A 20,497-nucleotide genomic window follows, 5' to 3' on the forward strand; every position below is an offset into this window, starting at 1 on the left:
ATATATATAGTAGTACTATGTACTACCCACATGCGTCGCCTAATGTACATAGATTTGTTTACTCTGCTGCCTAGCACAGCCAGGCTATTCGGTAAACACATCAGAAATTGACGTAAATCCATATACAGAATAAGTGGAAAGGCAAACAAAGTAAAAACAAGAAAGGAATGCTAAAGTCGAGCAGGCTCAACTCTTAAATACCCTGTACCACCCCACAAAAAAGTAATTTAATTAATTAATTAATTAAATTAAATTAATTAACTAAATTAATTTAATTAACTAAATATTAACTAATTAAATATAAAATATTCCATGCATGCATACATACATTTACATTTACATCAGAATCGTGCCTTATGCGTGTTTGTGTACTTGTACATATGTATGTATGTGTGCATTGGGCCTGGTTATATGGCTATAACTTTCTTTCCGATCATTTTATCATAATGAAACTTGGTATACGGATATATAATTACTAACCTAATGTGACTACCAAATTTTAGCTCAAAAGAAGAATTACGGGAGTTATAGAAAATCAGTAATAGGGGGGGAGTGGGGGGGCGGATCAGAAAAAATTAACAAACTCGTCCTTTCTCGGTCTCAGGAGAATCTGTATACCAAGTTTGGTTATTCTAGCTCTTATACTTTCGGAGATCCTTGCGTTCATACAGACAGACGGACAGACGGACATGGCTATATCGACTCGGCTTGTCATGCTGATCAAGAATATATATACTTTGTGGGGTCTACCAAGCCTCCTTCTGTGTGTTCCATGTGCACTCGCACAAAACTAATATACCCTTGTAGCCTTTGGGTACAGGGTATAAAAACCCTTTAAGGAAAAGAAGTGCCTTCGACTACCTTACCACTGAAAAGTCCGTAAAGACAGTGCAATGTCAAGTTAATACCCAGTGCCCCACCTTAAAACTATTAAAGCGCTCTGCAGGAGAGTGTAAAACAATCTAATAAAAGTTACTCAAACGACAGACACTTTTGCTTTACAAACGTTTGGGTTGGCGGGTGTGGCATATCTTTGAAGCTTACATACATACATACATATATGTATATGTGGGCATATGACTGTCTTGTTGTGAATTGCGTTTGCCGCTGTGCCTCAAGTTTTGATTGCCACAAGGCGCTGCGGGTGAGCATTCCGAACGCACAACATGATGCCTTCCGTACACCTAAGATGTCCGCAAAATTCTCATTATTACAAAAATGTGAGCTAAATTAAATTGAAATTGCCTGACCACGTCAATGTACATACGTGTATGTATGTACTTGTATATCAAAGCTTTAAGATTTTTATGGCATGCTTAACGTCCCAACCGAAAGAAAGAAATAATGAATGCTTGATTTTGTATGTATGTGACAATAAACAATGAAAGCCTTTTGTTCATGGATATAACATAAAAACAAGATAGAACGCTACAGTCGAGCAAGCCCGACAGTAAAATAGCCTGTACAAATTAAATTATTAAAAAAAATTAATGAATTAATTAATTAAATTAAATTAGAATATATGTTTATGTTTAGTTTTAACAGCATACATTTACATCACGTACCTATGCGTGTTTATATGCGTGTATGTATGCAGCACAAAGTTGAACCAAAGCAGCAACAAGAACAACAGCTGCGGGCAGCGCTGCCGACAGAGCTGCAGGCAGCGCATGAGCAGCGATTTTACTTATGGCTATAACTTTCTTCAGAATTGACCTATCATGATGAAATTTGGCACACGGACACATTAGTACTAACTGGATGTACCTACCAAAATTGATTTCAAAATTCCGAGAATTACGGAAGTTATAAGAAAAAACACGAATTGCGGGGGAGTGGGGGGGTGCATCGAAAAAAAACTCAAACTCGTACTTTCTCGGTCTTAGGAGAATATGGAAACCAAGTTTGGTTATTCTAGCTCTTATACTTTCTGAGATCCTTGCGTTCATACGGACAGACGGACAGACAGACGGACGGACGGACAAGGCTATATCGACTCGGCTTCTCATCCTGATCAAGAATATATATACTTTGTGGGGTCTGCCACGCCTCCTTCTGTGTGTTACATACATGCGCACAAAACTAGTATAGCCTTTCACCCTTTGGGTACAGGCTATAATGAAAGGAAGTTCTCTGATTTTTTTTGGTGATGTTTCTACGAGTATTTCTCCTAAAATGTATATAATTAAGAAGCAGACACACTACGCATAACTGTCAGTAGGGCAATGATCATTTAATTAATTATGCCATTTACTTAGATGCTATCAATGCCAATAAAACAGAGCAACAGCACACATATTAATTATATACTCGTACATTTGTGAGACCCAAGTCAGTTGAGAGAATTTTTAACCGAATCATCCAACTTTGTAATGTGCGTGTTCGTCATCGAATTTAAAATTCAAGACCAAAATAAACTGGCAACAGCAACAATTGAAATGTTAGTATGCATACTGGCAGCATTTTGCATAAAAATTCAATTGGCAGGAACACGGAGAACGAGAGAGACAGGGCGGGAGAGAAAACTCAGCTACAAACCAACTAACTATCAGCAATCTTAGGCAATTGAGGCACATAAAGTTCGAAATAAAACCAAATGAGAGATAGTCTCACTGAGAGAGAGAATAAAATAGAAAGTATGACCAGGCAAGATTATTGCAGAACTCTTTTGCAGCTCTTTGCTATCTGCTCAATCAAATCGTGTCAAGTGGCCAAACAGCAAAGTTTTCTACATTTGCCCAACTTTTGCGTTTTGTGTCACTCTTTGCCAAAGTTCAACGACTAAGTCTCTCGAGTGGTGCGGTGTTAGTATGCAAAATATTTTTTATGAATATTGAAATGAAGAAGAAAGAGTTAAGAAACTCGTCGCAAGCGCCACTTTTTATTTTCGTTTCAAAAGATAAAAGCTCATTCGCCATTTGAAAATCCCACACATCAGAAACATTTCGGGATATGCATTAATCAGTCAAGAGCGCTTGCTGGCTGCAAAATGGCAAACTAATGGACCATTGCCTGAAAGATTATGGCACATTAGGAGGCACTAACTACTAAAAAAAGTTGATTTGAGTTCATCTAGCCAGATGTAAAATGTGCCGACGGCGGCCTTTCACTTTCAAACGCCATTTACTGGCTTTTGCGCCGATTTCTTTCAACAGCTGCCAACCAAGTGCCTTCAACTATGCGTCATGCTCATCAACGTCATCCAACAAACTTAGAGTTTTCTGACTACCCGGCCTTTGCCGCTGATGCTGCCGCAGCACATGTGTCAAAAAATCATTTGAACCTTGGCAATTTAGGAGCACGAGACCAAAAACACTCGACCAGGGCCGATTCAACTCAGACATTTCCATTTTAGCCAATGACTCAGCATCAGACATTAGGCGGCTGGCTTAGGCATTCGGCAGCTCGTCTAATATATCGAATATACATATGTATATGTGGAAACTTGTGCTCATATGTCAATCAATTTGACATATTTATGTATGTGTAGGGATGTGGTATATGTAGCCACACTTGAAAAAAAAAAACCATATCATGTTAGTTACAACTGCCTATAAATAATCAGAAAATACTCGAAAGAGAGAAAAGACAGAAGTAGTACAGAAATGCTTGTTGGCTGGATCATTCAGATTAAAGCATTCCGAGTTCTCAAAATCGAATCTTACAGGGAAAGTTTATCATAAAAGAATCGCAAAACACAATCGCTTTTCGAAAAAGAACCAAAAAGATGAAGATCGTGTGATCTGGAATCGCTGGAGGCTTAGTAAAAATGTAACACTCTAAAGCAGTTGTAAGAGTAAGACGGAAATGGCTATATTATGACATACTTATGTCCCTTTTGAGTGTTAAATAAATTTAAACTAATAGTAAGCAGCTTGTTCTTTGATAACGGGGTATAGAAAATTAAAAAGACCTCTCCGTTTTTCTTATAGAGCTAAATATCTAATCTCTTTCCAACTTATGGGAACATAGATACGTTGTTTTATAAACAAAGTATCTTTTGTCGCTTCTAACTAGAGCTGTTTTACATTAATTTCACGGTTGTTTTGCTATCTACTGCTACCTGCTGCACATCAGCTCTATTTGTCAAATAATATTACATTCGCAACACAGACATCAAAATTATATTACCATCACTTTCATTTAAATTTCAGTAAGTTTATGGCCATGGCGCAGCAGTTGATTGTACTATATTTGACGTTTTGCTGCAGCGCTCTCAGAAAGTCATGTCCTGAACAACAAGGGCTGGCTACAAGGGACTTACAATAGAAGCCGCATTTTATATGCTAATAAATTGCACATTTATGGGAACGGGAGAGAAAGAGTAGACATGCAGATCTGATGAGACAGACAGCGATTTATGTGGCTGACATCCGCTTGACGTCCAACTGGCTTGCTTAGCTGGTCACGCCAGCGGCGACTTCATGGCATACGTTTTAGTTGTCTGGCTAGGCTAACTTCATGTGTGCTACGCTTTAAGGAGCTCGGCTCAAGTCAACAAACTTGACGTAGACGTTGCTACTTGCACACACACACACACACACACACACACACATACACTCACTCAGACACACACACACACACACCCTGTTCGCGCTTTTATTTAAGCTTGGCAAACATGAACAGGCCAATGCATGCAACTAGCTTCGTGACTCAGACAGCCTGCCGCTTTCCTGACCGCCCTGGTGGACAGCCAGCTTTTTAATATTGCCCTTCACCGAAGACTATTTTGAGCTGTAACGCAAGTTGGAAGCACATGGTCTTTACATTTACTTAATCCTTATAAAATATAAACCTAGGAGCCGCGAAATAAGGTAAGATCAATGACAACAAATCAAGCTACATTTAAAGTCACCACCAAAGTTCTATAAAACAAAACCATTGACAAAGGTTTGTCGCAGCACAAAAAAAATGGTGGACATTTTGTTTAAAGCATTGATTGAATTATCATTAAAGTGATGACATAATTGTGAAATTCTTCAATTCGTTGTGCTAATTAATCTTAGTAAATAAAACAGTTAATTTATGCCTGATTTCTATACCCATCGTTTCTATTAGAGCTACTATATATAGATAGAATAATATATGACTTGTTCATGGAAGATATGTCTTGTTCAAACCAATTTTGGTGAATGTGTGGTCATGTGCAAATAGGTACGCAAATGTTTTCATTAAAAACTGATACTATTTTGCCCATTCAACAGACAATTGATTTATTTATTTCACATACTGCTGCTAAGCTTTTCCATTTCCATTACCAGTTGGATCGCCGATGGCCCTAATAATACCCATCAACTGGTACGATGTGGCCATAAGAGAAACTGCAGTTGCTGCTGCAGCGGCAGTTGCACGAGGTGTTTCGACTGGCAGTAACTTATAATTTGCTTGTTTGACCGTGCCACTGCGGCTAATGCGCTTTGCTGGCTTAGAAATTGTCGGCAGACCTTTTAACTTGACTATTTGGGTCGCGCGCCCGCAATCCGACGCCTTGGCCAGCGGGGTTCAAGTTATTTGGCTATTTGGGTCGGCGTCACCGTCAGCAACAAAATGCATGGAAATCGATTGGGTTTCGGGCAGCGGCAATTACGTTTAATAACTGCTCAGACAGGCGTGGAAGCTTCGGTGGAAATTTGAGCAGAACCCAGCAACACAAGCGGGTTTGGTTTTCACTTTTCCTAGAGAATTTAGTCGCTGGCTTATTTATTGAGCACCTAGCCATAAATAGCATGTTCGGATTGTGCTATTGTTTATGGTACGCTTCTAGTTATTCCCCGTACAAACTGTCAGATAACAGAAACAAGTGAGTCAAGAACCACACCCGCGTTCGTAGAGAGAAACCTTGGCAGTAGGTGTCACTCCATTAAAAGAGACAGAGAAAGAGAGGGAAGGAAAGAGCACGAAATTAACTGCCAAAATCAAAAATAATTGATAATTATAAACTTGCAATGGCGCCAAAAATATTACTTACTAGTATATGCTGACTCCTTATTTACGCAGACTGCAGGTGCCGGTTCGTTAATGCAACAAGAATGCACTGTGGTTAAAAAAGTTAACACTTGTTTATGTGGAAGGCAAACGGCTAATTTAAATAGTTTTTGTTTAAAGAAATGCTCGAAAGTGCAACATAAATTCTTAAAATTCATTTTCTCAAAACACTAACGCGACACCAACAATAACACAGCATGTGATGCGGCAGCCGTTGTTTGGCCAAAAAAGTTCAAGGCTAGAATTTGTGGGCATAATGCGCACCAACTGTTGTCGCTGTCGCGCTATAAATTCTACTTATAGATACAGATACATAGAGCAGTGCCTCTGTCCGCCGCACAGTGAACTGAAAATAATTGACCAAATCAGAATTATAATAAACATTTAAAGAGGAGTCTTGCAACATACTACGATTCCATTCTGCCAAAAAAAAAAAAACGAATCAATCATGGGGGGACAACAATAATTGAATGCACACCAGTATATTGCTGATACGTTCATAAAGAACAAGAGTTACATTCCAATAAAAGCAGTACCGAAGTGCTACTGATTTCAATGAGAAAAATGTTAATATTCTAGATTGAAATTGGTTGCTGTCTTCAAAGATATTGTTATGTTGTTCTGCCTGAAAAAGCCGTCTGCACCTAGCTACCTAATTGTATTAGTGTAGTATTTTTTGAATGGATTGGAGCTCCACTCTACTCTTTTAAACCATGAAGTGCCACTGTGCGCTGTTCCTTCTTGCCTATGGGCCACGACAACAGTGGGTGTTGATGTTGTTGTGCTGGCAAAATCAACAGAATGTGTCGTGCTTAGAGATACAAATGTTCAGATACAAATGTATACGTATTTTATGTAGTATCCGTGGCGAGCAAAATATGTCACTGCCAATTTTCGTGGCTTTTCATTAATTTCTAGTAAAAGCGAGCACGCTGTTTATAAATTAATTCTTAAATGTGTTATGTAGTCGCGTTTATTTTTACTCAAATGGGTCGGCTGCGATTTAACATGCGTGTGGCTCGTTCCTAAAATTAGACAAATAAATAAACTATCTGTGCTTATATAAAGTCAAATAGTTGATTGATGTGTATGAGTACGAGAGAAGCACAAGTCAATAGCAATCCAGCCTTAACACTTTCAAATGATGTTGTTTAGATTACTTCTAGAGATCCGTGCGCTCCAATAGACGGAGAGACAAACAGACAGATACATCGTTTCATCTTCTGCTCCTGATCCTTCTGTGTTACTCATATTCTCCTAACCTAGTATACCCTTTACCCTTGGTGTGATAAAATCACGTATGTACTGATATACTTATGTTTTTTAGAGTATCAGTGCAATGTGTCGTTAATTTAGCTCTTCTACTTTTTGAAATCCTTGGCTACAGCGTATACAAATAAACTAGTCCTTTCTTGGGATTTGGAAAATCTAGAGACATATGTATGTAGTTGATTATTCCAGCTCTTATATTATCTGAGATCGGTGCACTCATATAGACAGACAGACGGACAGCGTATATAAATATTAATGTTGGTTGTTAAAACAATGTTTACGGAAAATGATTTCAATGTTAACAGCCATGTGTCAGGTCATGCTTTTGTTTACACTTCACAAATAACAGACAAATAGTGGAATAGGATGCCTCACGTGTACATATAGTGCGTGTGAGATTTATCTGCAGAAAATGTGCAATTGAAAATGTGGCTAGACCTATATCTGTGGGCTTAGCAAGTAACAGCTGCAGAACAGCGATAAAAAATACGATTTGAGTGTGAACGGCACTGTTTCGATCCAAATAACATGCTCTTACGTGTCGGTAGTGTCCATAAACTATTTCAAACAAACAGTCCTCGGCAGCTTAGACATGCATACATATGTATACTATATTTAGGTGTAATCACTGATCTCAACTCATTTGATTTCAGTGTATACATTTACTTCAGTATGTATATTTACTGCCGCACGTTTATTTACCCAACACCCAAAGTCATCCCGGGACCCAAAATTGAAGTGTTTGTACGTGCCACATTCATGCGTAGATACAATCATCTTAATATCACAGTTTCCTCATTGTGTTTTAGTGGCAGCAGTTTCCAGACAGCGCCAACTAGAGGTAATAATTTTACTAACGCAAATATACTTGCCCCGAGATAGTACATACATATGAGAAATACTGACAAGTTCAGCGTGTAAGACAGAATTAGACTATTCATTAAAGATGCCGTTATACCTACTGATTAGAGAGTGACTGTAATTAGGGTCTGTCTTTTAATTGCCGGGATGGCGAAAGTTTGTTTTTGATATAATTTATGAAAATGTCATTTGAAAAGTTAAGGCATAAAGTTCCATTTTGCTGCCTCGAGGTCTAATATTAAATAAGCCAGGCGCGCCACGGAGGCACCACGGCATATAATTATAAACAAACAACGGCAGCCGAATTTGTTGGTATCTTGAGATAAGTGGACGTACCTTGGTCGCACTGGCTGCCACAACGCTTGTCAGTTCATGACCTTTCATTTGGATAAACAACGGTACAAAATTGTTGAAGAGCAAGCTGCCGGGGTTGCTCATATTTAAGGAATTCAAAGGCTTGCATTTTTAATGCACTTTGCGTCGTGTTGGGATTTTTTGATGAAATGGTATAAATTATTTACTTACATTGTGGAAAAGTTTGGGATTGTAGTAATGTAAACAAAACACGGATGTTATTCTAAATAGGGCCAAAGATGCACTAATAATTATCATTTTTTCGTCATCTTCTAGTCACCTTTATGACTCATCACCAGAAAGAAAAACAGAGCCAAATAAATGCTTATCAAAGAATAAACGCGGCGACACTTGGGCAGAGGTAAATAAATATTTGGCAGTACGTTTGGGGGTTACTGGGACACAAAACAATTCAAGAAAATGAAATATTCAGCAAACAGTGGGATAAATGATAAATCTGAACTTTCAAAACACTTCTAAAGACTTATTAATGATGTTTTGGGTTTAGTGCAAGTTTTACGAATATATAGTATTTTATTTTGGTATTAATTATTAAGCTCGATGTATATCAGTATTATATGTTTCTTTTCGGTTTTTAAAAGGTGTTTTAAACCAACTTTGGTGACAAACGGACAGACATGTATGTACATATTTGTAATCCAAATGTAATTTATTTCAATTTGGGAATTTTTGACCGATTTTCGGGCTTTTTATGTCACTGTGCGACGTGTACCAAGAGTTTGAAAATAAAGAGTAGATGGGCAGAGATAAAGCCGTGTGTCGGGAAGGAAACGCTTTGCGATTTTTATTTGTTGTCAAAATTTGCAAGCCATAAATAAATGTCAGCAGGACGCGATGTGCGCAGGTAGCATACCGTCGATTGGCATGGCAAAAATATATAAAAAAAACAATAAATAAGGCTCAACAACAAAATGTGGAGGCACACGCAGAGATACCTATTACAAAGCAAGGCGGAAAAATCGAACGCTCAAACGTTGCGGGAGGGGAGAGTAAACAGCTCGCAACCACAGCTACAGTTCGGTGATGTAAAATAATTTTCAACCCTGCCGTTGTTATTGTGTTAGGAAACGAACGGATAAAAACAAAAATAAACACAATCGTATCGAAATTGGGGAATGGTCCACTTTTGAGTCGACGACAAGAGCTAAAGACAGGCACTGCCAGCGATGGCGAACAATTATTTAAATGTTGCAGCTTGCACTCACCTTGGTATGCAATTGGGAGGTGTACGATCCACTTCCCAGGCGGCAAATAATTTCATTGGCACCGGTTTCTGGGCACCATTGGTGGCATTTGCTAGGCCTGCCAAGCCACCGACTGCGCCTGATGCTGCACTGTTGGCCATGCCTGCACCTGTGCTACCTCCACCTCCGCTCTGGCCACCAGCTCCTCCGCCGCTCATATTAGCGGTTAATTTATCCACCAACTTGGAAGATTTGTCGACCATCTTCATGTTTATGGCTCAGGACAATCCTTGACTATGTTGTTTCTGTGTTGGTGGTGTGATTGTTGTTTTGTTATTGTTGTTAATTTCTGTTGCACATTATTTGCTTGCGCATTGCCTGCGCAGTTTATTTGTTATTTCTTGTCGATTTTTTATACGCGCGCACGTCAAATTACATTTTAGTTGAGTTTCAATTGATTTTTCTCATCTAGGTTTTGGGTTTTAGTGAAATTTGAAGCGTTGCGTATGTATGTATGTACATGGGCTGTGATTTGTATTAATCGTTTTTGCTCTTGGCCAACAAAATGTTGCAGCCGATGCTGCTGCTGCCATACACATACACACACACACACAATTGAAGGGCGTGCCTTCTGCTGCTGCCGCCTTTAACAACAAAATTTTGTTGTAGTATACACAGAATCACGACGAACCGAAAGAGCCAGCGAACGAGAAGAGGCAAATGTTGGCGCTATTGTTGTTGTTGTGGTTTCCGCTGGTGCTATTGCAACTGCAAAAATTCATACACATGAACAAGCTCACTCAGAACCAATATCGAGACTATAGTTAGTGTTAGTCCAATATTCTCGCATTTTGGTTTGCGGCCAACAACAAATTAAATCTATATATAATTACTCGAAATTGATGATTTCGCCCCGTTATTTATGACTGGCACGGACGATGCGTGGGCGTTGAAGCTGTTGCTAGTGCCCCGTTGCGACGACGACAGCTACGAGACGACCGTCATGCTCCAAAGTAGCTGTTCAACTCAATGGCAAATGTCGCGATTTAAGTCTCGTAGCCCGAAAACAAGTACATAATCGTTGGAGCTGCGAGCGTGAGAGTCAATGGGGCGCCGGAGAACGCAATAACAATATGCAGACGTGCGCACACTCCCCAAACCGTTGGCGCTTTCCGCAAATTTTCTGTGTATCTCTCCCGTTTGCGCATAAACAAAGCGAAAGAGCAAGTATAGAGTGGCGCGCCAACAACAACAAAGGCTTGTGTTATTGCTCTTCTAAAGCGTTATAGCATTAACATGCCTGCATTTTATTAACAAATTTACACACAGTACACATTTGTAAACACAGTATTATTTATACATTAATTATTAACATTACAATTTTCCACGCAAATATATTGCGCCCCTCACAACGCGCAGCTTCCGTTAGCGATGGCGGCAGCGAGCACTAACCTGTATCGATACTCCACCAGTTACAATCGACTACTTTTTTATATACTCGGCAATAATAATCGTTAATCGACTCAGCGTGTGAACGTTAGTGTTGAAGAAGAAGAGAGTCTGTTTTGGTCGCCCAAGTGTTCGCTTACATTAGTTACATTAGTTTAACCAATTTAAAAAACAAACGATGTCCATTGAAATCGAATCAGCCGAGTAAGTACATAAATAGACTGTTTAATGTCACCTGGTTATGAAAATATCTCTTTCAGCGTTATCCGCCTTATACAACAATATTTAAAAGAATCTAACCTGCTAAAGACGCTACAAACTTTGCAAGTAAGTAATACCCGTCTATGCTGCCGAAGGGTGGTTGGTTTGACCTGTATTTGTTCTTGCTAAATAGGAGGAAACCGGCGTTTCACTCAACACTGTAGACAGTGTCGATGGTTTTGTGCAGGACATTTCTAATGGTCACTGGGACACGGTGCTTAAGGTAACACAATCCCTTAAGTTACCGGATAAAAAGCTCTTAAATCTTTATGAGCAAATTGTTCTGGAATTAATAGAGTTGCGGGAATTGGGTGCTGCGCGATCTTTGCTGCGACAAACGGACCCTATGAGTATGTTGAAACAGCACGAGCCGGAGCGCTACATACATCTGGGTGAGTATAGAATTGCGTTATTATTAGCAATTTGGCTCTAGCGATGTTTTGCAGAAAATATGTTGCAGCGTGCCTATTTCGATCCGCGTGAGGCCTACCCTGAGGGCAGCAGCAAAGAAAAGCGTCGTACGTTTATTGCCCAGGAGTTAAGTGGTGAAGTGCATGTGGTGCCCTCGTCTCGACTTCTTGCGTTGTTGGGGCAAGCGCTCAAATGGCAACAGCATCAGGGGTTGCTACCACCAGGTACAACCATAGATTTGTTCCGTGGCAAAGCAGCAATGAGGGATCAAGAGGAGGAAATGTATCCTACACAGCTTTTTCGTCAGATTAAGTTCGGCCAAAAGTCACATGTGGAGTGTGCGCAATTCTCACCTGACGGACAATATCTCATTACTGGAAGCGTGGATGGATTTTTGGAAGTTTGGAATTTTACGACCGGCAAGGTGCGAAAGGATTTAAAGTATCAGGCACAGGACCAGTTTATGATGATGGAACAGGCTGTGCTGGCTTTGAGTTTTTCGCGGGACTCCGAAATGGTGGCTTCCGGTGCCCAGGATGGGCAAATAAAGGTTTGGCGCATCATCACTGGTCAGTGCTTACGCAAATTTGAGAAGGCGCACACGAAGGGTATAACCTGCCTTCAATTCTCCCGTGACAACAGTCAAGTACTTAGCGCTTCCTTTGATTATACCGTGCGGTTGCATGGTCTTAAATCTGGCAAACTTCTTAAAGAGTTCAAAGGCCATACCTCGTTTGTTAACGAAGCCACATTCACGCCGGATGGCCACAGCATGCTCAGCGCCTCTTCTGACGGCACTGTAAAAGTTTGGTCCCTCAAAACTACGGAATGTGTGGCTACATATAAAGCGTTGGGCAATGAACTGGCTGTCAATACTGTGCTGATTTTGCCAAAGAATCCAGAACATTTTATTGTCTGCAACAGATCTAATACGGTCGTCATCATGAACATGCAGGGACAAATTGTCCGTTCATTCTCGTCGGGCAAGCGCGAAGGTGGTGCCTTTATATCGGCGACTCTCTCGCCTCGCGGTGAATTCATTTATTGTGCTGGAGAAGATCAGGTGCTCTATTGCTTCTCTGTCTCCTCGGGCAAGCTGGAGCGTACATTGAACGTGAGTATAATTTTTAGTATTAGTGGCCTGCCTGATTAAATCACCTTTTTCCGTATATAGGTGCATGAAAAAGACGTTATCGGTCTCACGCATCATCCACATCAGAATCTATTAGCTAGCTACAGTGAAGACGGTTTGCTTAAACTATGGAAGCCCTAAATTTTAAAGTCGTTTGCCCTAAGTGTCTATATAACTTGCATACTAAGTTTTAGTTAGTAGCGTTAGTTTTTATCTACTAAAATAAATACGTATGTTTTCTCATACAAGTTGGGTAAAAAAGACCCAAATCAATAGCTGGATTTTCTCATGCCCTGCACAACATCAATATCTTCAATCATGTCTCTATCAAGAAAATTAACTTTAATTGAGCATTATGCAAAAACGACAACGATGATGGCAGCGACTGCAGCAGCTCATGGTGGCATAGTACGCTAATCCGCTAACTTCGACAATTGCTGACTGCGCGTAAATTAGTCAGTCAGCAGCGTTCAGACTGTGAGGTTCGTTTTAAAGGAATACATATCACAATGAAGAGTGACGAGATAATTGAGAAAATTCGAAGGAAACTTAAGGAATCAGATCCAGCTAGGCGCACCGTGGTAAACACTTTCCAATTCAATTTTACAGACGTCGATGGCAACCTTATCAAAAGCATGGGTAAGTCTGGGCCGTCCATGTTATGGTGTATGGTGTACTCGTATGTGCGGCACATTCGTTGACCATATCACTATAGTTTTTGATTTCAAAGCTTTGGACATATACGAGGGTAGCGCTTCGGAAGTCGACGGGCGCATTACGATTGCTGACGAGGACTTCTACTCAATAGGCACTAAGCAGATAACTTTTGAGGAGGTGGTGCAGCAGGTGCTTATTGTTTGCTACAAGAATTTACAGCTTTTCGTTTAATACTTTGTTTTGTGTATGTTAGGAGAAGGCCAAAATCGAAGGAGATGCCGAGGCTATTAATAAAATGTTGGAGAAGTTTCGTTTAAACTCGCAGAACTAGACGCTGCGAATAAAAAAAACTTTGTGCACAATTTAATATATATTTCAGTAAAATATATATGTTTTTGGTAATAAAAACGAAATGTATATTTCTGTGTATGTATTTTGTTGTTGTCGCTGTTTGCATTTTTTTTTTTTTTTTTTTTTTTTTTGCAAATTATTAGCAAATGAATACAAAATTTCATTTATTACACAAAATGAATCAATATATAACTGCAGTAAATCAATATTCTCTATGTAACAAATGTTGGCTGAATAATCGAACCAAACAGACTCAATAAAGTTGCTAAAGACTTTAATGTTCATAATTGTTTATCTTGCCTATGGTTGTTATTTTTTTTTCTTTTAGGTTTTTAGTTTTCAATGCGCAATCCAAACTCTTTTTGTTTTGTGGTTAATTTTCTTCATGGTTTTGCTTAACTTTAGTATAAATTGTTAATTATTATTTTGTTTTTAGTATTCATTTAATTATTTAGCATTATTTAGATTTAATGTTAACATGGAATTGTTTTTGTAGGTGTTTCATTTTTAATTATTTAAATTTTTATTTTTAGTCAATTATGTCTGCATTCATGTCCTACACACTCAGCCCCAAAGCTAATGCTTTTCCGCACTCAGAATACCAAGTTGCCTTAATGGTCGGCGACTTGAATATAACATTATACCCATTCCTTGCTTATGTATGTATTTAATTTTAAATTTAACACTTGCTCGGGGATTTGAAGTAAACGTGTTTGTATTTTGTTTTAGTAAACATTTGCTTTAGCTTAAAACATTTGTCAGGGCTCCCTTTGGTAATGGAACGTTTTTTTTTTTAACTTTTATTTTTATACCGTTTAAGACCTTTTTGAGACTTACAATTATTGCTAGAACACAAATTCAATTTTTTGTTCTTTAACTAATTAATTATTTATGCAATACAACAACAAAATTTTGTACACTTAAACTAAATATTTATGTTATTCTCAGTTTTAATTACAATTTCTAATTTAGTTGCTCATCTGTTGCATGCAACAATTTAACATTTGAATGTAAGTTTTTTAAAATTTTTATTTTCAAACACCTACCTTCATTTCAACTTTTTATAATTTTGTTTTGTTTTATTTTCTATTGCAAAACGTACGTGCGCTATGAAACCAATAATTTTTATTTTCATTAAATGTTTATCAAATGCCTCATTATTAGTTATTCGAATTCTTACAGACACACTATCCAGCTGAAAACTAAACTGAGTTATGGACTCAAATTTTTTAAATACAAATCATTTATAACTTGTTTGCCTGTGAAGATGTATACTTTATTTAGTTTTGCAAACTGGTAGAGTTTTTTTTTGGAATTCAGCTGCGTGTTGCAAAAACTTAAAATAAAAAGAAAAATATATTCATTTCTTCAAGAAGTGCTAAACAGATTTCAAGAATTATTTCCTATTTGGAATTGCACCGATTTCAAAATTTAGGCTTCTAATCTTTGGTTAATGAAAGCAAAACATAATTTATAGCAATTAATGAGAGCGTTGAAAATAAATTGGATTTCGAATATTGAAAATACGCTTGGCACATTGCAATAAGTATTAACATTTTTGTTATTTGAGTTTTGTTGTTATTGATAGGTTCTTTTATGCTTGTATAATTTATTATCCTCATTACTTTTAGCGTGTACATTTTTATAAATATTTCTTCTCTCTAAATGTTTATAAAAACGTGCTTAAATAGACAAAAATTCTAGGTTTTCTCAAATTTTCAATAGAGGCGCACGCCAACTGCCAATTGTCTTTAGTTTATTTAATTCATTTATTTTTTAATTTATTTATATAAACTTTCATTAATTTACCGCTTATTATTTTCATTATTTAACTCTTTGCTGGAAGATACAGTTTTGATAGTCACTAATTGTTTTATTTATGCATGTTTGTAAGTTTGATTTGTGTACTCATTAAAAATATTATTTTGTAAATAATTTACACTTGAGCATTTGTCGATGCAGATACAGTGGCCTCAACTCTCTTTCCCGTGTATGTTTTGCTTTGTAAAAAAATGTGTAAATAAAAATTATGCGCGTATGTATACGTTTAATTTTATTGTTTTATGCCCTCTAGTGTACATGCGAGTACATACGTTCGTTCGTACGATGCTTGCGTTTATTCGTTTAAATTATCATTACTATTATTATTATTGTTGTTGTTGTTTAAATTTGTTTACTTTGTGTGAATGTGTTTGCTTTCTTGTATAATTAATTCAATTTATGCTTCACCTAAATATTACTCGTATCAAATATAAAAATCAACAACATTTTGCGTTCTCATTTAGCTTTGAAAATGCTTTACATATTTGCCGTCCGATCTCAATTTTCGTTCTCCTATCTCCTATCGCTTTCCATACGTATTTGCTATATGTATAATATAATTTCATTTAATTGTAATTATTATGTTTTGTCAAACTTTGTGAAACGCGGCTACTCATGTTTATCGCAACTACAAAGTTTCACGCCCTACTGTACTTTTACATTTACGTTTATTAGCGCTTCATTTAATAATATTACGTCTTAATCAATTCGCACATTTGCATATTTTTCGTCTTTTAGGTATTGTTAACTTTTGAATTTTTGTTCTTGTTCTTTTGGTTTTGTATTTTTTAATAGTGTGTATGTTAGTTAAATACTTCACTATTTGGCGGTTAGTTGGCCAACCTAATGCGCTTTACAACATAAATTTGCGGTAAAAATGCTTTAAAACCCTAAGCCATCGTTAAACGTTTGCCATTTGATTCACATGGTCGATGTTGTCCTCGTCGAAATGCACATCATTGATAAATATGTCCGCCGGCAGCTGATCCTCGTCCAGATCCAGTTCGTCGTCGTCTTCGTCCTCGCCATTTGACATCAAACCATGCGCCATGTCGACACCGGCGATGCATATGTGGGGTGGTGGTGGGACGCTGGTCGGTGGCAAAGGCGCTGGAGGAATGATAAGGTTACCGCTATTGATGCCATGCAGGCTCCCTGCAATGCTGGGCCCTCCGCTCTGCAAATGCCGTCGACTAGAACTGAGACCCGCTGTATAATGAAGAAGAGAGTACGGATTGTAATACTTGAATTATTCAGTTGACTTCTATACTCTGAATCAACAAGTTACCTTGAAACGAAAAGCAAATAATAGACAAAAAACCAAATCAAAGAAAGCCTAAGAAATTAAAAGATAGACAAACATCAATTCTGATCCTCGACTTTGGTCCCCGATTCTCAATATCTTCGTACCTGTTGCACTTGTTTGCGAATCGTAGTGTGCATTTCGATGTAAGCCCAATTGACGCACATGGTTTCTACGTTTTCTTCTGGAGTGACAAAGTGTGCATAGGAGACAGATTAGGCACGAGACGACGAATAGTGTTATTATAATTAGAACGTCGTGATCCTCCTCTGGCGCTTCCGTGATACCTTTGCAGGATGGGAATTTTGGTGAGTGAAACAAAAGCAAGAAGAAGATCACATGTTAATACAAACACTTTTACAATTTTATTTCAATTAAAAATAAACGAATGCACTGCTCTCTTAATAGTATATAAGTACTAGCACATAGTATTATGACAAATGTACGAGTAACTTAGTTGATAGTTGATGTGTGGGTCTTTTGCTATTTTTTCGATAATGTGTGTCTTCATGTTCTGCTGGGCACTGCTGGATGTGTTTGCATTTTAAATTTAAAATATGTACGTTATTTAATTCGCTACTTTAAAATGCATATTTTTAGTTTACAGTAAAATACAGTGCAACTTGTCATTAGGGTGCTCATACTCACAACTCATAACAAATTATTCTAAAGTGCTGGATAACACAAAAAAGCCAGAAAAGCCAGAAGCGTTGAGGGCAAATGAAAAAGGGCTGATACTGAATAGTTTCGCAGAATGTAAGAACTAAAGCTCTAATGATACAACGGAAAATTTGGAAAAGCAACGCAAAATACGCAGCGATATTATATATTTAAGGTGTATGGAAATGCAATTTAAGTTGAGCATTTAATGAGATCTGGTCTGGTATCGGTTTGAATTACACATAAAGGGCCCCATCTATTTTTCAGTATGTTGGATTAGTTGTTTTTAATTGTCTGCTAGTCCGTTTGTGCTGATGGTTGTGTATGTGAATAGGGTGTTGGGGTAAGAAGTGTCGAGCACTGTTAATCAGAAATTCTTGAAAAACGCTCAAGTCCGATGGCAAAGAGCTAAGCCCTAATAAGCAACTTTCTCGGATTTAGTGAATTAATAATAACTCTAAAGTTTTTTTTGGCTATAAATTAATTAAAAAACCATACTGGAAAGTCTACAAGCCAATTTCATGAACATGCGATAGTAGGTGTGGTAGATTCCATATAAGTAGCATGTCGAAAAATCATGGTGCTATGGAGACTTGCCTTAGTTTCAAAATGAACAACAAAATGAGGAAAATTTTATATTGAAACATAGGAGTTTCATTATGCCTTAATATGATATAAAGTTGAATTAAAATTACTACCAATAACTTTATTGTTCTCACAATTTATCTAAATAAAACATGGTATTCTAAGATTTTTTAAAATTGGACTCCCTGTATTTTAAAGTTTCAGTCAAATCTGTGCACTATATCGTACAACTGCTCTAGGGGCGATTGATTAAGTTGACTGTGAGAGGGAGAGGTTCGTACTCGTTTTGCCTTTAAATTGGTATTGGTGCTTTAAATAAAATTCTGACTAATGTAAAACGTGTGTGTAGTCTGCACGGACAGTGTTGTGTATATGATAAGCAAACGAGCTCTTAATGTGGGATACTTGTTATTCACTTCCGGTTGCTCCAGATTATATAACATACTATTTGTCATAATTTATGTAGTCTATATGTATTTTTGAATATTTGTTGCAATTGTTGTTTTCTGCTTTCTTCTTGCTGTGCTGTGGATGGCGCCCTTAGGGTCATAGGTGAATTAAAATAATAAAATAAAAAGATTTTTGGGGCTTTCTGCATACGCGATTTTGGATGCCAACTTGTTGTTTCACATACATTATCTACATTTTGACTGTGTGAGAGTGAGTTGTTCGTTGTATTCAATGAGTACTGTGCATGTCATGAGAGAAGCTTGTGTGAGGTGTGGAGTGAAGTGGTTTTTCTGTTTGCATGAATTAGGAAAGCTTATGCAGGACTCACGTGTTATATAGTATGTGACCAAAGGTATTTCTTTCTTATGCATTTACATTTAGTCGTATTTAGTGTGTAACTGTGGTTAGGAAAGTTAGTTCAAGTTCTTGCTAGAAGAATCTTTCTTCTTGTTGTTAATTAATTTGTCTTTGTTATTGTTTCTTGTTGATTCTCGAGGCAATTCCATTTACTTAACAATCCAATATCAAATGGATTCTTCGCATATTTTGCATTAATTTTGATTCTTTAGTTATATGTGTTCAACGCTAGTGCTGTAATTGCCAAGACAACTGTTTGCAAGAATGTGGGCAACTGGGTGGCGTTTGCGTCACCTGAGCCCCGTATTAGTATGATATTTAGTAATCGGTATTTAGTTGTTATTAGGAGTGTATAATGTAGACAGATTCAGTTGAGGTAGTTTGTTTAGTTTGTGGAAAGACAAAAGAAAGACAAAGAACAGAGAGAAATAGAAGAATAAGACATTTGAGAGAGACAGAGCAATTTATAGTGTGGGCGTGGCTTTCGATTTTGTTTGATTTGCTGTTAGCTAGTTGATATGATTACACTGCGACTAAGAGTACGTATACAAGTAGTACAACATAAAGAGTCTAATGTGGAAAAAGTGACTGCAAACAATACATAGAGATAAGATTGAAGGTGAAATGTAATTGGGCGTTGGGAGGGGAGAACATCCTAGTTATTAAATTTATTTACAACAATTCTGGCTGTGGATCAAAAATCATTTAACACATGGGTAGGAGAGTTAGGAAAAAGACTTCGTGTACAAGTGCAGCTTAGACTTAGTAGTAATTGTGTTTCGGCATTAGGTTGGTTTTGTTAAGTTATAGTTATAGTTATTTAATTTATTAAATATTATAATTAAGTATATTTTTGCAAGTGTTTCGTCGGGTTCAAGTTTTCGTGATATTTATAAATAAATGAGAGGTATAATGAAATATAAGAAATAAAATGTGGATTGCACAGATCTTGTTTCTATATGCAATCCCAACATTAATAACAAACCGAATGGGAAACGGAAAATGAAAAGAATTTTCATGGCCGCTCATTTGGGGGCACACTGAAAACATAAACTTAACATACATATGTAAGTTGCAGCTTTAAAATAGGATAAAAGAGAAATAAAAAATTGAACTGAACCGTTCGACTCACTCACGACTCACAGTGCAATTCGTCACTATCGTCGCCGGGGCCACAGTTCTTGACGCCGTCGCAGCGCAGTTTATCGGAAATGCAGTAGCCCACCTCGCACTGGAAGTGGTACGTTGATTCGCAGAGCAGTCCAATGGATGGAGGTCCCGGACCAGAGTCTTGTATTTCAGTCCATACTATACGGAAGCCCTGCATCGAGTACGGAGAGTTGTCTAAGTGTTCTAAGCACAATTTTCAATTAGGCCCGTGCT

The 20,497-nt window shown here is 37.7% G+C and overlaps 4 protein-coding genes across 11 annotated transcripts in view; 2 read left to right on the forward strand and 2 right to left on the reverse strand.

Moving 5' to 3' along the window:
* Positions 1–11,007, reverse strand: part of LOC115620218 (phosphofurin acidic cluster sorting protein 2) — a 42,593-nt gene extending 31,586 nt beyond the window's left edge. For both annotated transcript variants that reach the window (XM_030513358.1, XM_030513357.1), the window contains exon 1: positions 9,699–11,007. In XM_030513358.1, the coding sequence (XP_030369218.1) occupies positions 9,699–9,946 (248 nt within the window). In that variant the 5' untranslated portion in view covers positions 9,947–11,007. The remainder of the gene's footprint in view (positions 1–9,698) is intronic.
* A 208-nt stretch (positions 11,008–11,215) lies between these two features.
* LOC115621065 (WD40 repeat-containing protein SMU1) lies at positions 11,216–13,203 on the forward strand. The gene is made up of 5 exons (XM_030514590.1): positions 11,216–11,330; positions 11,387–11,453; positions 11,521–11,779; positions 11,834–12,912; positions 12,973–13,203. The coding sequence occupies exons 1-5, from the start codon at positions 11,305–11,307 to the stop codon at positions 13,069–13,071; spliced, it is 1,530 nt and encodes a 509-aa protein (XP_030370450.1). The 5' UTR covers positions 11,216–11,304; the 3' UTR covers positions 13,072–13,203.
* A 159-nt stretch (positions 13,204–13,362) lies between these two features.
* Positions 13,363–14,016, forward strand: LOC115621601. 2 transcript variants are annotated; one of them, XM_030515293.1, is made up of 3 exons: positions 13,363–13,569; positions 13,646–13,776; positions 13,841–14,016. In XM_030515293.1, the coding sequence occupies exons 1-3, from the start codon at positions 13,440–13,442 to the stop codon at positions 13,916–13,918; spliced, it is 339 nt and encodes a 112-aa protein (XP_030371153.1). In that variant the 5' UTR covers positions 13,363–13,439; the 3' UTR covers positions 13,919–14,016. The 2 variants fall into 2 exon arrangements, with proteins under 2 accessions (XP_030371153.1, XP_030371154.1); XM_030515294.1 differs by having other exon boundaries at positions 13,661–13,776.
* Positions 14,017–14,967: 951 nt separating this feature from the next.
* LOC115620487 (tolloid-like protein 2) overlaps positions 14,968–20,497 on the reverse strand; it is a 77,739-nt gene continuing 72,209 nt past the window's right edge. The window contains exons 15-18 of one of the 6 annotated variants that reach the window (XR_003995220.1): positions 20,251–20,435; positions 17,170–17,349; positions 17,048–17,095; positions 16,826–16,968 (exon numbers count right to left, since the gene is read on the reverse strand). Coding sequence is in view for 4 of the 6 variants with exons in the window: in XM_030513721.1 (XP_030369581.1) it covers positions 16,661–16,968; positions 17,170–17,349; positions 20,258–20,435 (666 nt within the window). In the remaining 2 variants the exon portion in view is untranslated. Of the gene's footprint in view, positions 16,969–17,047; positions 17,096–17,169; positions 17,350–20,246; positions 20,436–20,497 lie in introns of those variants that run through there. The other 5 variants (XM_030513722.1, XM_030513721.1, XM_030513720.1 and 2 more) reach the window with 5 other exon arrangements.

Source organism: Scaptodrosophila lebanonensis, unplaced genomic scaffold, assembly GCF_003285725.1.
Source record: "Scaptodrosophila lebanonensis strain 11010-0011.00,11010-0021.00 unplaced genomic scaffold, SlebRS2 tig00000024-arrow-pilon, whole genome shotgun sequence".
Lineage (NCBI taxonomy): Eukaryota > Metazoa > Arthropoda > Insecta > Diptera > Drosophilidae > Scaptodrosophila > Scaptodrosophila lebanonensis.